This window comes from Calypte anna, chromosome 2 (assembly GCF_003957555.1).
Source record: "Calypte anna isolate BGI_N300 chromosome 2, bCalAnn1_v1.p, whole genome shotgun sequence".
Classification (NCBI taxonomy): Eukaryota; Metazoa; Chordata; class Aves; order Apodiformes; family Trochilidae; genus Calypte; species Calypte anna.
The window spans coordinates 143,104,293-143,120,664 of NC_044245.1; the positions used below are offsets into that span (position 1 = coordinate 143,104,293).

The window sequence follows — 16,372 nt, forward strand, 5'->3', positions numbered from 1 at the left end:
CAGGACAAGAGGTGCCTCCTGTCTCTCTCCTGCACCAGAGCCCAAGTGAATCACTTGTCTGGGGAGAGTTTGAACCCCCTGATGTGATACTTCATCCATCCAAATTCCTCTGGTGTTACTGTCACTAAAGAACTGTGTCACCAGAGATCTTTAGATACTGATGAAAAGCTTTCAGCCACACAGTTGCATGGTTTTCCAGTTTCTGGGACAAGCTGATCATTCTGGGGAGTTTGGAAAGCAGCTTTCCCCTTCCACTGCAGTGTTGTGCAAGGAGCTCTGACTGTAGTTGGAATTACAGTGGCTGTCAGCAAAGGTGAAGCTGCAGCAGCCACAAGATGGAGATGTGACCACGTTTGTCAGCCTCTGAAGGGACTCACCCAGGTCTCACACTGCCTGAAGCTGCACACGTTAGCGAAGATGTCAGATTTCTGTGATGTGATGAAGAGGTTGTTCTGGTGGGTTTATACTCCTGCTGCCTCCACCTGGTAACTGAGTGTAGCTGGAAAACGCTCGAAGGTGGGACATGTTTAGGCTGTAGGATGGCAGGTTTATGTAAACAAGCAGAATTTCTGTTGGAAGAGTGGAGTCTAATATTTGTGTGATCATAACTCAAGATTTGCTTTGTGGAGTTTTCCCCGCTACTCAGGTGACTTCAACAGGAATAAGATCTTCAGAAGTTGTGTGGTCCCAGACCAAATCTCCACAGCCAGGGACAGATTCTTTGCAGGAGCAATGCCTCATTCTCTTCAGAAAGACTGATGTTTGTCTTCATCTCAGTCCTCCAGGCTGCACATCTATCTCTGTTGACCAATTCGTATCCGCATCAAGGGCCAGACCTCACCTAGACTCCAGCATGGCTCCTGGTAGAGGCTGCTATTCTGTCTCCCCATGACTGTGGCTGAAAAATGGGTCAATTTTTAACTTTCTGATTAGTTTTCCAAAGTTAATATCTACAGTAAAAACCCCTGGGGCCAATGCTCAATGGAGAATTCCCATTGTGGGCTGGTACAAGAAGTTTCAATGAAAACAATTGGAAAATTAAGCTTGTTCTTTATTTATTGATTGATTTTTTTATTTATTTTATTTACTTTTTGTTTTCCCCCCCCAAACAGGCAAATAACTAGAACAGAGATGGCTCTGAAACTTTAAGCTTTCCCTCCTTAATGTGTTCTGCTTTTCTTCCAGGCCCCTCCAAGTGTGAGGTTGAGCGTCACGCAGCCCTGCGGTATCAGCATCCCTATGTGCCCTCCTGTGATGCTGGGGGGGGGGTACACACCCCTGCAGTGTCACCAGGGAGGACAGTGCTGGTGTGTGGACACCAAAGGGCAGGAGGTCCAGGGCACCAAGAGACGAGGACAGCCCCCAGCCTGTGGTATGTATGAGGTTTGGAAAAGGAAAGATCCCTCGGAATCTTTAGAAAGAAACCCAAAGGCCAGTTCCCTCCTCAGCTCTGACAGATTCTGGTTTTGAAAAATTGAGGTATGAAAACCTCCCTGGGATTACGACTCATGTTCTAATGAATTCTTAAATTATTTTATTCCTTTTATTTTCTTATAGAATCATAGAATCCTAGGGGTTAGAAGGGACCTCGAAAGATCATCTAGTCCAACCCCCCCTGCCAGAGCAGGGCCACCTAGAGTACATCGTGCAGGAACGTGTCCAAGCGGGTTTTGAATGTCTCCAGTGAAGGAGACTCCACGACCCCCCTGGGCAGCCTGTTCCAGGGCTCTGTCACCCTTACAGTAAAAAAATTTTTTCGAATATTCAACTTGAACCTCCTGTGCTCCAATTTACACCCATTACCCCTTGTCCTATCACTGTTCATCACTGAGAAAAGCCTAACTCCATCTCCCTGACACTCACTCCTTACATATTTGAAAACATTGATGAGGTCACCCCTCAGTCTCCTTTTCTCCAAACTAAAGAGACCCAGCTCCCTCAGCCTTTCCTCATAAGGGAGATGTTCCACTCCCTTAATCATCTTAGTAGCTCTGCGCTGGACTCTTTCAAGCACTTCCTTGTCCTTCTTGAACTGAGGGGCCCAGAACTGGACACAATACTCCAGGTGCGGCCTCACCAATGCAGAATAGAGGGAGAGGAGAACCTCTCTTGACCTACTAACCACACCCTTTCTAATGCACCCCAGGATGCCATTGGCCTTCTTGGCCACAAGGGCACATTGCTGGCTCATGGTCATCCTCTTGTCTACCAGGACCCCCAGGTCTCTTTCACCTACACTGCTCTCTAGCAGGTCAGCCCCCAACCTATACTGGGACAGTGTGTTGTTCTTCCCCAAATGCAAAACTCTACACTTCCCCTTGTTGAATTTCATCATGTTTCTCTCTGCCCAACTCTCCAGCCTGTCTAAGTCTCTCTGAATGGCAGCACAGCCCTCTGGTGTGTCAGCCACTCCTCCCAGCTTAGTGTCATCAGCAAACTTGCTGAGGGTACATTCTATACCCTCATCCAAGTCATTGATGAAGATATTAAACAACACCGGTCCCAGTACTGACCCCTGAGGGACTCCACTAGTCACACACCTCCAACCAGATTCTGCCCCATTGACTACAACTCTCTGACTCCTTCCTTTCAACCAGTTCCTGATCCACCTCACTACCTGATCACCAAACCCATATCTGGTCAACTTATCTACAAGGATGCTGTGAGAGACGGTGTCAAATGCTTTACTGAAATCAAGATAAACCACATCTACCGCTCTACCATCATCTATCCACCTAGTAATTTCCTCATAGAAGGCTATGAGGTTAGTCAAACATGATTTACCCTTGATTAAAACCATGCTGACTGCTCTTGATGACCCCCATGTCCTTGATAAGCCTGAGAAACATGGGACATTCTCATAGCTTCCATACATCCTCCCTCTTGCCTGCAGGCTGAGCCCAGGTCACTGTGTTCAGCACTCCAATATGGAGCCATCTTCCAGGGATTTGTTCAGCTGCTCTTTGATCTTTTATCCTTCCTAGCAGCCTCTGGTGATAAATTTTGTGATCGTAATTATGTGCTCTACTTCTGGATCATTCTAATTCCTGTACTGTGAGAAATGCTGAATGTGAATGTGGCTCTTGTGAATGATGTCAGAACCCTGGTTTGTAAACACTTTTATCATATTGTTTTGTCCAAATTGAGTAGTCTCTCCTGCTGGAAAAGCTGTTCTATTCTCAAAATATTTTTGCATCCCTTCTTTATAATTCTGCTACTTTTCAAGGAAAGGTGGGCATGGGGCACATGGTTTAAGATGTGGTTTGAATTCTGTTCCAGAGATCCCATCAGTGCCAGAACCATTTTGTCTCTTTGGTTCTCATTGTCTTTAATATTTAGTATATGTAGGGGGTTTTTTGTTTGTTTGTGTGCTTGTTTGGTTTTGTTTTCTTATGTCATTTGAACCTTAAACTGACATTTTCAGGTCTTTCTTCAGTGGTCTGGTGTATCCTAACTTGGAGGCATTGCTGTCTGTTTATGAATGTACAGACAGAACTGTGGATGCAGACACATCTGTGGCATAGCTTGGCCCAGGATGTGGGTGGCAAGGGCTACTCTTGGTACCATACCCTGATATTTGACTATTTTTGTTGAAATTTTATATTTTTTCCCTTTAGAGCTCATTTATGAGTGCCATCTGCTCCTTACTACTCTATTATTACTAATTTTAATGTCTTCAAACCTATTGTAATGAATGCTTCACTGTGAAACTGAAGATATAGCTAGGAAGCCACAATAAATTCCTTGTTAGTGGCCATTGGTTAAAATAACTTCATGTTTTTCTGCAGCCTGTTTATCTTCCTCAGGTTCACGTATTGCTCCTGGATCATTGGAGGCTTTCGTTAGAAACAGGCATCCTACCAGAGAGTTAGCATCTTTAGAAAAGACTTAATTTGTTCTTTCAGCCATAGGAACATGAATGAGGAATTACAATGGGGAACAATCAAACCAGAAAAAGACAGCAGAGCAGACAACTCAGACATGGTGAAGGAATATTTCCTTTCACTTTGTGTCTTGACTGAATTTTCTTTACAGACCATACTCATCAACAGTTCAAATTCCCTTATCCATGTGCATGATGTGAGACAGGCATCTGCTGGGGCTGCTTGAAAATTAGCCATGGAGTTACAGGTTTTAGAAATTAAAAAATTTGCATTTAAAAAAAAATAATTCTTTTTCTAGGTCAAGAGCAAGCATGCATCTCTGAGAGACGACGAGCCTTGTCAAGGATATTTTTTGGCCCTGCTGGGTACTTCAGTCAAGCCAATTTGTTTTCCACACCAGATATGCAGTTGGAAAAACTATCTGGCTTCTCAAGACCCTGCCCTCCTTCCTTCAAGGAGTTGTTTCTGGACTCTGGATTGTCATCCCCAGTTGTACAGAACCAGCCTGTCAGCCAGATTTCTGGGCTAGAAACCACCCTTAGTGAAGTCATCGTGGGGATGTTCCCATCGAGGGAACTGGCTCAGGTGGCACTGCAATTTACTGCCAATCCAAAACGTTTCCAAGAAAACTTATTTGGAGGGAGATTCTTGAAGAATTTGATCCAGTTTAACTTCACAGGGGCTCTTGGGACTAATGGGAAATACAGCATTGGCCAATTTTTCCCACAGGAGGATGTGGCAGATAGGGATAATGGCCAGGGCTTTCTGGAATTATCTGAGGCACTTTCACTGGAGGTGTCAAAAGGCAGCTCCATTTTGAGCAAGCCTCTTGTAGACAGCTTTAGCCGTTCAGTAACTTTGCAGGACAATCAGAATATGATGAAATTCCTTTCTTCTGTTCTGGAACTACCAGCATTCTTTACTTTTCTTCAACAAGTGATTTCTGTCCCCCAAAGTGTTGCTGAAAATTTAGGTGAAGTGGTGAAACTAGCATTGGGATCCAGAGACTGTGGTGAGGACCCAACGGACCTGTTTGTTCCCACCTGCACCAAGGAGGGAAGGTATGAGGAAGTTCAGTGCTATGCAGGAGAGTGCTGGTGTTTGGACACTTCAGATAAGGAAGTTCCAGGCTCAAGAGTTCAAGGCAAGCGCCCAAGGTGTCCTACAGATTGTGAGAAGCAAAGAAGAAACCTGCAGAACTTGAAGCAAAGTCTGCCTGCTGGATCAGATCTTTTTATTCCCTCTTGTACCAAGGATGGAGACTTTCTGCCACTTCAGTGTTATGGGACAAATTGCTTCTGTGTTGATTTGAATGGCAAGAGTATTCCAGGAGTAAGTGGAAAAGCTGGAAAGCCGATTCAGTGTAAGTCCTAGAGACTGGGAATTAAAAGATGCTTCCTTATTTTGTTGGAATTTAATGATTGTTTCTTTCTATCTAATTAATCTGGGGATGTATGGTGATGTGTATAAACAATATTGTCCCCTAATAGGAAAATGAACCAGCCTTACAGTTGCAGGGGAAGAATGGGAAATACAGTGTGGGTAAACCTTGATATCCTAGGGCTTAAATAAGGTCCCCTCTTCTTTTGGTGGGCTAGGGTAGGCACACTCAAAACACAGGAGCCTGAGGTCTGACCTTATTAGTGAGAGTGTCACTGGCATCTATCTCTACTTAATTGTGAACCTAATGTGTATAATATCTATCTCTACTTCACTGTATCATATGTGTGATGCACATGAGACATGGAGCATCTGTGCAACTGAATGTGACCCATGCCAAGTGAAAAAGCCCTTTTATTTCCAGAACCAAGTCCCCTAGGCATGGTCACTGGCTCATGTCCTGAGAACTGAAGAGCTTTGGTGCCACAAACCTAGCTCAAGAATATATCCTCAACTTAAAAGAATGTCACAAGAGTCCAAATGTAGGAGAAAGCTAGCAGGTTTTTCATAAAGGTCATGTAGTCAGGACAGAGAAATGAGTGACAAATTACTTACTTGCTGGACATCAGTTTGCCATTGCAACTTGCTACTAGATTATAAAGTGCCCTTCTTCTGCCCTTCATATTCCTGGTGTAATACAAAGGAAGAAGGAAGCACAAAGACTAGGGATTTTTGTCTTTCAAGTTTCTGTGTACAGAAAACTGACTGCCCGTCAACAGGGAGAACAGATCAAGAGAAGAGCCTGCATCTCATTTTGAAAGCAGTAGCAGAGTATCCAGCAGATGACAGTGGTACATAAGTGAAGGAGATCCTTTGAATAAATTTGCAGAAGTACTGGGGAATTTATCACATTAGTCTGAATTGGTTGGGGCTTTATATCTGGCATCCTATCTGTAGTGCAATTAAAAATAAACAGGTTCATAATTCTCTAGGGCTCAAACGTACTGGAAGAGCATTAGAAGAGCAACAAAGCTGGTGAGGGGTCTGGAGCACAAGTCTTATGAGGAATGGCTGAGGGAACTGGGGTTATTTAGTCAGAAAAAGGAGGCTAAGGGGAGATATTATTGCTCTCTACAACTACCTGAAAGAAGGTTGTAGTGAGGGGGATTTTGGTCTCTTCTCACTAGTAACTAGAAATAAGACTAGGGGAAATGGCTTCAAGTTGCACCAGGGGAGACTTAGATTGGATACTAGGAAAAACCTCTTTACAGAAAGAGGTTATCAAGATTGGAATGGGCTGCCCAGGGAATTCACCATCCCTGAACATGTTTAAAATTCATATAGATACAGAGCTCAGGGACATGGCTTAGCAGTGGACTGGTAGAGCTAGGTTAGTAGAGTTAGGTTAAAGATTGGGCTGGATGATCTTTCAGGTCTTTTCCAACCTGAATGATTCCATGATTCTATGAAAAAGAGATGAACTCTTATGTTTTGCTAGGTTTGTAGAGCTCCTTGGTGGCAAAGTAAAATTTGGCTCTAGAGATGGCAGAAAGGCTCCCAAAACAAACCGACTCCAGCATCTTGAAGGATAATATTCTTATATTTTGCAGCAATGTTCAGTACAAAATAGGAAGACAGTACAAATCTGGTTAGGTCCAAGGGCAAAGAAAATCAGTATTATGCTGCTAGTCAGATGGTTGCTTTTGAAGGGATTGGCTGAGTGATGTTGGGATAAGTGGCCAAGCTTTAGTACTGGTGTTTATAGTACCAGGGGGGTTGGGGGTATTGTGTATCTCCAGTGCATTCATGGGGCCTGCTTTACATGTTTTTTCTTTTCCCCAGGCCCAAGTGTTTGCCAAGTAACAGCTAGTCAAGAGTTTCTCAAGACCATGAAAGTCCTGTTGTCAGATCCAAGTGCTCTGTCTCAGCTCTCCAGCACTTACCTCCCTCAGTGTGATGCTGAGGGTGCCTGGAGGCCCGTGCAGTGCAGTGGTCCCCCTGAGCAAGCCTTTGAGTGGTATGAAAGGTGGACCACAGAGAACAATGAAGGCAAAGCCCTGCCCCTTGCTGATCTATTGAAAATCATAACTGTGTATAAAGAAGCATCTTCCAAAGGCTTTTCAGCTTTTATTAAGGCTTTGTATGAGGCTGGGCACCAGAATGTCTTCCCAGCATTCACCATGTATTCCTCCTTCACTGATCTCCCCCCTGAAGTACTGGAAGGAAACTTGACCTCTGCATCTGAGAACATTCTGCTGGATCCATATATATTCTGGCAACTTCTGAATGAGCAGCTGAGCTATTTCCCAGGTCCATACACTGATTTCAGTGCTCCATTGGCCCACTTTGAACTTCGTGAGTGTTGGTGTGTTGACAGCAAAGGAGAAGAGCTGCAGGGAACAAGGGCAGAAGTTAACCAGGTTCCAGCATGTACGTAAGAGAACTTATGGCACACAAGAAAATGTGCTTCTGGTGTTTGCTTTTATGCCACAAGTCCTTTCACTGTCCCTGGAGCTATTTTGAAGCATGTAGGTGTGATGCTTAGGGACATGGTTTAGTAGTGGATTTAGCAGTGCTAGGTTGGACTTGATCTTAAGGGTCTTTTCCAACTAAAATGATTCTAAGTGCTGGGAGGTAGCAGACAAAGTGGAAAGATCATCAGTATTGCCATTCTTGCTGGCTACTCATTTTTTGCAAATAAGTGCTCTCTCAGTTTCCAGGGTAAGAATGATTAATGTCATTCTTAACAAGTTTGTGTAGTTTTAATAATTTGGAATTTGGGCACGTAATGCTTTTGCAGAAGTTACACAGACAGGTGACAAAGGACTCATTAACTGATGACAAGAAGGTAAATTAATGTCTTCAGGCCTTTGGCACAGGATTTGGAAAATGTTTTGTGGGTTCCTGCTACTCTTGGACTCTTGTGGTTATCTAGCTAACCAGTAAAGAGTTTTGTTTCCTTGCTTCATTAAGCAGTTCAAAACTGTGTGGGTGCAGGAGGAAACAGAAGATGCTAATTAAAAGACCAGCTAGTTTTGTCATGTAAATCTTTACTGGGTTTAGAGAAAAGGTGTGAAAACACCCTCTGATTCCACAGGTCCTGGTGTCTGTGAAGCTGTTAAGCAGGAAGCCATGAAATTTGTGGAGGAAGCAGAGCAGCTCATCCTGGCATCAAATAGTTCCCACTTCCCTTTTGGAGAAAGCTTCTTGATGGCCAAGGGGATAGAGCTCACAGATGATGACCTCCTACGTACTGCTCAGCCCTACAAGTCAGAGGTGTTGGTCTCTGATAAGCTCTTACCAGGCAGTGATTATGCTCTTCAGCTGACTGCACACTCAGGTAGGTGAAAGAGAGAAGAGAGCTTAACTAAATGACCTCATGCTCAGGAGCTGTGCAAGAGTATCCTCAGTCAAAATCAGCTTTGCTGAAAAACAGGTGCAACTTAGCAAATATTGAGTTAGTGAGTTTAATTAAGCTAACAACCCAAGAGCTAACTTCAGTTGTTATAAATATATGAAACCATGGATATACACAACTGGGACACTTACCAGCCTTAATGTACTTACAGCATTTGTTAATATCCCTTCAAATGCAGGGATCAATTAGGTGTTTATAAACATGTGCATTTAAAATATCTCTTCTTAGACTGGCCACAAGTATCTGTCATTTACTTATCTTTTACAGTCTTGCATTTCTACTGGAGGAGTCACTTGACTTCCACACGTTCTGCTGGGGAAGCAGCACAGCTGGGATTTCTGCCCTACATCCCACAGTGTGATGGGCTGGGAAACTGGGAGCCAACTCAGTGCTATGAGAGCACAGGTCAGCAACTGGTAACAAGATGCTCTGAGCTGTCTCTGAACAGAGAAAAGCCAAGCAGAATTGTAATTAAAAGAGGGAAATCCTTTATCTCTGTAGCCAAACTGGAGACAAGTGAAGTGATTTACAAAATGGGTGGAAAATGGACTGGAAGGAGGGACTCAAGTGGCAGCTCACTGAGGCTCAAAAATCAGTCAGTGCTGAGTTGCTCACTGTTGTAGTGTTTCTCAGGGGTCAGTTCAGGGCCTGGTATTGCCTAGTGAGATTAAAGCAACTTAATTTTTGATATTAATTTTAGATATTTTCTTCCCTGGTCAGGTCACTGCTGGTGTGTGGATGAGAGAGGACGTTATGTCATGGATTCCTTGGTCTCACGCTCTGCAGAACTTCCCAAATGTCAGTTGACTTCTCTTCCTAAATATTTGTCTTCACCTCTTCTTAAAATTGTTAATATGTACTGAAAATTCTAGTATGACACGCATGAAGCAAGGTTTGTTTCTAACTATTCCAAGAAACAAAAAAGGAATTTTGTGGTGATTTTGCTATTGAATTTCACTATGTGTGATTTAACTTTCATGACTTGTGAATGGATCCTTTACTGCTGATGGCCTCTCCAGAGGTCACTTGCAACCTCAACCATCCTGTGGTTCTGTGGTTATCAAACACTGATCAGGAATTCCCTGCCTGGGCCTGTAGCAGAGCCTAATGGAGATGTACAAAGGAGCTGGGGATGTACCCCTTTCTCTAGCTTGGGTCTAAAAACTTAGTTTTATTTCAACATGTGCGTATATTTTCCCCCTTCCAGGCCAGACATCATGTCAGCTCTCTCGATCCAATGCCTTAATTTCCAGCTGGAGAAAGAGCAGTTCAAGGCTCGATGCTTCTACAGCTGAACTATTCGTCCCCTACTGCCTCGAGGTGATTTCACAAGAGAAAAAAAACCTCCCCAGTTTTACTTACACTGTGCCAAAAGCCCTTTCAGTTTCATTCCATGCTACATAAGAATCCCTTTTGCATTCCCATGAACATGAAAGAAAAGGGTAAGATAAAACACACGGTGGACATTGCCCTGCATAAGGCAGAATTCAAATAGTTTTGAGATGAAAACTAGGAAAAGGAAGTTCTTTCCCTGCCTTCTGACAGGGTGGCTCTGCCTAGTCCTGGCAGGGCAGTGTTTAAAAGGCATCAAATTGATTGACATTTGGGTGGTTCTTTCTCCCTGACCTGTGGGAGAATGTCAGGATAGGAGGGAGTTGGATGCAAGTGTCCCAAAATGGATTCTGTGATGCTCTCGGAACATGGTAGTGTGTAGAATAGCCTGAGAACTTTCAAACCAAGATTATACCAGAAGTTCATATCGGTGGGATTTCAGTCTTCATACTGCTTCTCTTAGGGCCTGGCCTGTATATTTAATTAGCTGGGCTGTATATTAAATTAATTAGGCTGTATTTTAGTATGTTTCTTTTTAGCACGTGGTATTAGTGAGCAAATAGAAATGTAATCAAGTATTTTAACTGAGCTTTGAGGCTTGGATTCTGGCATGTCTGTATTAATATGTGTTACTCTCCAATGACATCTATTTGGTCTTTGTAGACAGGAGAATATGCTGTGCTACAGGGATCCAACACAGGTACTTGGTGCATCGATCCTGTGTCAGGAGAAGTGTTCCAGCCTAGCAGCAAAGATCTGGATGGCAATCCTGAGTGTGAGTAATGATTTACCTGCAGCATTTGATACCAGTGACAATGTCTCATGTTTTTGTGGCACATGTACTTTCCTTTTCAGGATGATACCTGTGAAAACATGGGGATCTTACAGTTAATTGCTTAGTGATACAGTACATGCAAGCACATCATCATTGAAAGGGTGTCTGAAAATAGTTATCCTCTACTTTTGTAACACCAGAAATAAACCAGTGTAGACAATCTGATAAACAGGCTTCTATGCATTTTTTTTGCCTTCCATTTCTTAGCAGCACAGAATATTCTTTGGTTTCATGGGTGAGTTTTCTAAGGCAGTGAATCCTGAACTGTGGGGTCTGTGTCTTGTGCAGTTAATAAGCCCATTTTACATGGTCCACAACAACACCATGGAGATCTTCAACACCTTTTTGTTGTTTTCAGATAAAGACAGAGGACTGCTGAAGTCTCATAGGAGATGATAGATCCAAAAAGTTGGAGTCCCTGCTCGCAGGAGTTAAGATGCCCTTTTGGAGTCCATGCACTGGCTCTGCTCTTTTGAGCAATAAAGGCAGCCCAAGAGCCTACAGCTTTGCTGTGCTCAGTTCTTCAGTTCTTTAGCTGGTGATTTCTACTTTTCCCATACAAATCTGGGAGAATAATCTGCTGTCTCCAGGCAAACCTTCTCCCAGAGCATTTGTAACCAAGTAGATTGTTGCTCAGGAGAGGGCAATGAGTTAGACAGTACTTGCATCTGAGCCAGCAAGTCTGTTTTCTTCTTATATATGGGCTAATGATAGAAATCCATAAAGAAGTGTAACAGGTCTGATAGGGGTTGGGACTGTATGTTCACTGAGGAATTAGAATCATAGAAACACAGAATTGTTTGGTTCAGCCACTAGGCAATATGTAATTAGCCATGTAACAGTTCATTATGCAGGTTTACAAGCTTACTCTGACACTTGCAGATGAAAAAAAAAAATAGTAAGAACCAACTTTATCTCAAGTCAAATTGAACTTTTTGCATCTTCTTTTGTCATTCTGCATTCTCATGTTCCTGGTTTGTTTGTTTGTGGGAGACCTATTTTGTGGGTTTCTTTCCATTTTTTTAAGGTATAAAGCTGGTATGTTCTGACTGTTCTAAAATATAAATAATTATAGGATGACACTTAAAATTACCTTGCTCAAAAATTCTTACTGAAAATATTAATTTGGTTTTTTTAAAATTTAAAACATCAATATCCAAATGATGCACTATTAAATGTAAATGCAAAAGAAATATTGGTATTTTTTTCAGCTATTTTATTGATGCAAACCCATATAATTTGCCCTTTCATCTCTAGAAAAAAAAGTGGATTGTCTAGTGGGAGCAAAATCCCCCATTTCTATAATTGCTTAAATTATTCATGGTTTCACAATCACTTATCTTTCTTCTTTCAAATGAAACAGGTGGAAAGCACTGCTGTTAGTCTTGAGACCAATTCTGTATGTTAGTGCAGTTCATTCCTGCAATTAGTTTTTTTGTCTTCTGTATCTTGCAGTGAATTTCTCTCTTAACAGGTCCTAGTTTCTGTAATATGTTGAAGTCTAAAACTGCTTTGCAAGAAGCTGGCAAAGGCTACATCCCACGGTGTGAAGGTGACAAAAGGACCTTCTCACCTGTGCAGTGCAGCCAGGACCAAGAGAGCTGCTGGTGTGTCTTTGGCAATGGGGAAGAGGTGCCAGGGACTCGAGTAAGAGGGGGCACACCTGCATGTGCAAGTGAGTATCAGCTGGAGGGATATTGCTTCTGAGTAAGTCCAGGTCTGGAACTTGACCTAGATCCTGACTCTTACAGTAATGAGATATATTTAGACTTTTTTTTCCAGCCCATTATGGAGAAATTTGCTCAAGTACAATGGTTATCTCTGGTTTATAGCAGATTTCAGACCTACCTGCAGAGAATGTCCAGCTTTCTTCAAGTGCATCGTCAGGGAGAAAGGAAATGGGAATGAATCTCTGACATTTTCTAATTCATAGGATTGGTTAAATCAAAGTAGTTGAGCTATGAAACTTAGCTAAAAAGTGAATCTGAGTAGTTTGCTGAAAACTTGAAGCTGTTCCAGTCTGAGCTGGCTCTGGGATTAAAAGCCATTCAACTGACTAAAGTAAAATTTGAAAAATGTATGCTTCTGCCATCTCTACTATTGGCTAGTGACCAGAGTTGTGAAAAGGAGGTGCCAAAACACTGCATATTCGTGGAGTAGTTTCTGCATGACCAGAGACCAGTGAAGCACTGGAGTTCACTCATGGTTTCCAGTGACATGTTTGAATGGGAGACATTTGGATAAATTTAATTTGTAATGGCCTTTATACATCTCCCCACTCCTGAAGTGAAGCAAAAAAACCTAAACTTTCTACAAGCCAATGCTCCAAAGTGTGATGGTTACTGGAAACCAGAGATGTAATAGAAAACCTTCCCTAGTGCCTTCAGGACCACACTGTTCCATATTTCCTCTGGGTTTTTTAAGTGGGAGCAGTTGGTACATTTAGGGAAACAAGACCACATGATAAGAAATAGCTTTGGTTTTGTTTTGTGATTTTTCAACATAAAGAGCAACACATGCTCACCAACCAAATAACTGATTGTGTCAGCCCAGTGGACTACAAGGCATTTTAATCAATGAGATAGCTCCTCAGCCAACTTGGAAACCAACACCAGAGAGTTTCTAGCTCTTCAGAGAAGGAGAACTGATTTGTCAAACAGCTACAGTGCTGCTACCATCCTGCCTTCAGGTTGTGGGCTGTGGAACACAAGGCTGGGAGGTATTTTTTTGGGGGGGGGGGCCAGCTGGAGGAACCCAATGCCCCACCTGGCACTCAGCAATGTGGACTTCACCTTCCCATAGACTCTGCAGGTGAAGAGGGAAAAGCAAGAGTATTTCCAGTAGTCCAGAGAAAAGTCAGATCTAGTTGTAAATGTTAAGACCTTGACATCGCCTTCTCTTTGGGAAAGCTTATTTTCTAGATCTCCCTCTAAATTCCAAAGGAATTTATGGAATATGTTCTAAGGACAGTGTATGTCTACCCTGAAATATGCCTCTAAGATGATTTCATGTCTTACGTGCACATCTGATCTTGGGATCCTGTAAGACTGTACTTTTCCTAGAGGAAATTGTGACTCAGTGATTAAATATATTTCTTTTTTTTTAAAAAAATGGGCTGGGAGAGAAACTTGCCTTGAAAATATAATGGAAACCTTGGTTTACTGAAACCTATATGTTATTTTTTTGCATAGAAATACCATTGAAATTATCCTTAATGATTTTCTTGGGTTTTGAAATAGCATTGGAACTTATTCATGCTAAAGAACTTAGTTATTGTCTAAGAAAAAAGAAGCAAAAGTTGTTTTTTTTTCCCCCCTCAGTCTATTCAGCCTTATCCCTCTAGTCCTGGGACCTACTAATAATTGTGAAAAAGGGAAGACAGTGCTAGCTCACTATCCTGGATTCTTGTCTACCAGCAGAAAAAGCTGTTGTTCTGGGAAAATACGATAAACTTCTCCTCTAATATCAGAGCAGACAGCTGTAAACACCAAGTAATAACTTCACAGTGCCCAGTGAATGCAATGAGGTTTTCATTAGCTTAATCAATTCCATCAGAGGAAGAATCCAACTTTTTTCTAGTTTACTTGCAGTGTAGAGATGATGCCAAGTATCCTGGCAGTCCTTACATGCAGCTCCCATCCTCGTGTCCACTTTCCACAGCTCTGAGTAAAGACAGAGGAATGAAAGCCTTCCAGAGGAGGTTCTGGAAACAGTAATTTCTTTATGCAAATCTTCAGAAACAGTTGTGAAAAAACGTGTCAATGTTGAACTGGATTGTCATTCACTCTTACAGGACTGAGAAACTGGGACAGAAGGAGAAAAAATGACAGAAATGGTGCAGGCTTGATAACAGTAGTAAATGAGATGTTATCTGTAGAGGGACAAATGCACAAATTACTGAACTGAAACCTGTGATCCACACCAGGAACCATTACTTATGAGTTGAGGGCTGGTTATTTTCCTAGTTCACAGAACAGCTCTTACTGGAACAGACAGTAAATAGTGCAGCAGCATATGGCTGAGACTGGATTTGACTTGCTGGATATAGGAATGTGTTAGAGCAATAAAAAGAAAAAACATATTGTTTTTATATACCTTATATAGAGAAATGTAATGTAATTTACATATAATGGGGAATGTAGTTTACATTGGTGTCTCTTTTACAGTCCTAAAAATGTAAGGTTTATTAAAAGTTTGCAAAGGAAGGATGTCATGTTTCCTGCTTCACTGAAAAAAAAGACTGGTTGCAGAGTCAATGAGTGAAGAGGAGGAATGTAATTGCTACATATACAGAGATACTACAGAAAAGATGCTTCAGAGGAGACATAGAAAAAAATCCATTTGGGAAATGGCCTATAGATACAATGAGCACATGAATTCTAGAGGAAGTTGTTTTTTCTTCCTATGTTTGTCAGCTCCAGAACTCATAGGTCTTTTATTATTGCTAGATATATTTGGTAATTAGGTTGGGATTTGGCTAACCTTGAGTGAAACAGTAGATTTTTATTGATTAATAGAAATTAATTATCATTGTAGTTAGCCTGTTACAGTGAGCTGGCAGAGTTGAAATGACTGAGCTGATAGCTTAAACTTTGTGCTGAACTCTAAAGCTGTATAGTTCTGTAAAGGATGTAAAGGATGTGCTGAGTCTCCAGAAACATTCTGGTGTCATTGGGCTCCTGAAATTACAGATTCAGTTCATTGAGCTCCTCTTATGAGCTCCTAAACTTACAGTATTAAGGCTTCACTCTGATGAGAACAGATTTGTTTTTTTTTTTTCTGACCGTGTCTCTTTCCATTGCAATTTTTGTTTTGCTGGTAGTTAGAAATCTCCTTCACATTTCCTGCTTAAATTTATTCATGAACATATTAAACTTATCTGTCTTTAGAAACCATGCACAGAGCTTTCTGGACTCAATGCATCAAAGTCACTATGTATCTTTCCATCAGCTTCAGTAAACCCAGCTGTTCTGCCATCATACCAGATACAAGCTGAGTGGAAATGCAGAGGGCTCTGTCTAGCTTATTCAGACTTTTTACTAGAAGTGTTTCACACTCTGCCACTAACACATCCTCCCTCTCCTGTACCCAAAGGTCCTCTCTGTGCTCTGCCATTCGGTGTTTCATCTGTTCTCAACGGAGCTGTGTTTTGTGAAAATGTTTCTGGAGAAGCTTCAAGAAGCATCCAGCAGTGCTGGCTGGCATGTCGCCAGGGCTTCCAGAGCACCTCTTCCAGCATAACCTTTCCCTGTGATGTGCAACAACGTCGCTGGGTCTCAGCTGCCCCTCTCTACCAGGCTTGCCAGAGTAAGTCTGAGCTGCTGTGGGTTGGGGAGGGTGCAGAACAAGGTGAACAGATATACAAAAATCTGCTTCCACCTCAAAGCTACTGTGTGAATGACAATAATAGGACGCAACAGTTATATGGGAGTTGCTAAATCAAGGTGCAGGAGTCCTGTCCTCTGCCATCTTTGTTTCCCATCTGGCTTCTACGCTAGAAACAGTCCCTCTTTCCCTCTTCTC

At 42.2% G+C, this 16,372-nt stretch overlaps 1 protein-coding gene across 1 annotated transcript in view; it reads left to right on the forward strand.

The window, feature by feature from the left end:
* The window catches only part of TG (thyroglobulin), a 150,082-nt gene that overhangs the window by 7,679 nt on the left and 126,031 nt on the right, over window positions 1–16,372 (forward strand). The window contains 11 exon segments of the mRNA XM_030444713.1: window positions 1,186–1,253; window positions 1,255–1,372; window positions 4,183–5,247; window positions 7,107–7,694; window positions 8,362–8,604; window positions 8,950–9,087; window positions 9,403–9,480; window positions 9,890–10,002; window positions 10,678–10,789; window positions 12,324–12,524; window positions 15,944–16,156. Coding sequence (XP_030300573.1) covers window positions 1,186–1,253; window positions 1,255–1,372; window positions 4,183–5,247; window positions 7,107–7,694; window positions 8,362–8,604; window positions 8,950–9,087; window positions 9,403–9,480; window positions 9,890–10,002; window positions 10,678–10,789; window positions 12,324–12,524; window positions 15,944–16,156 — 2,937 coding nt within the window.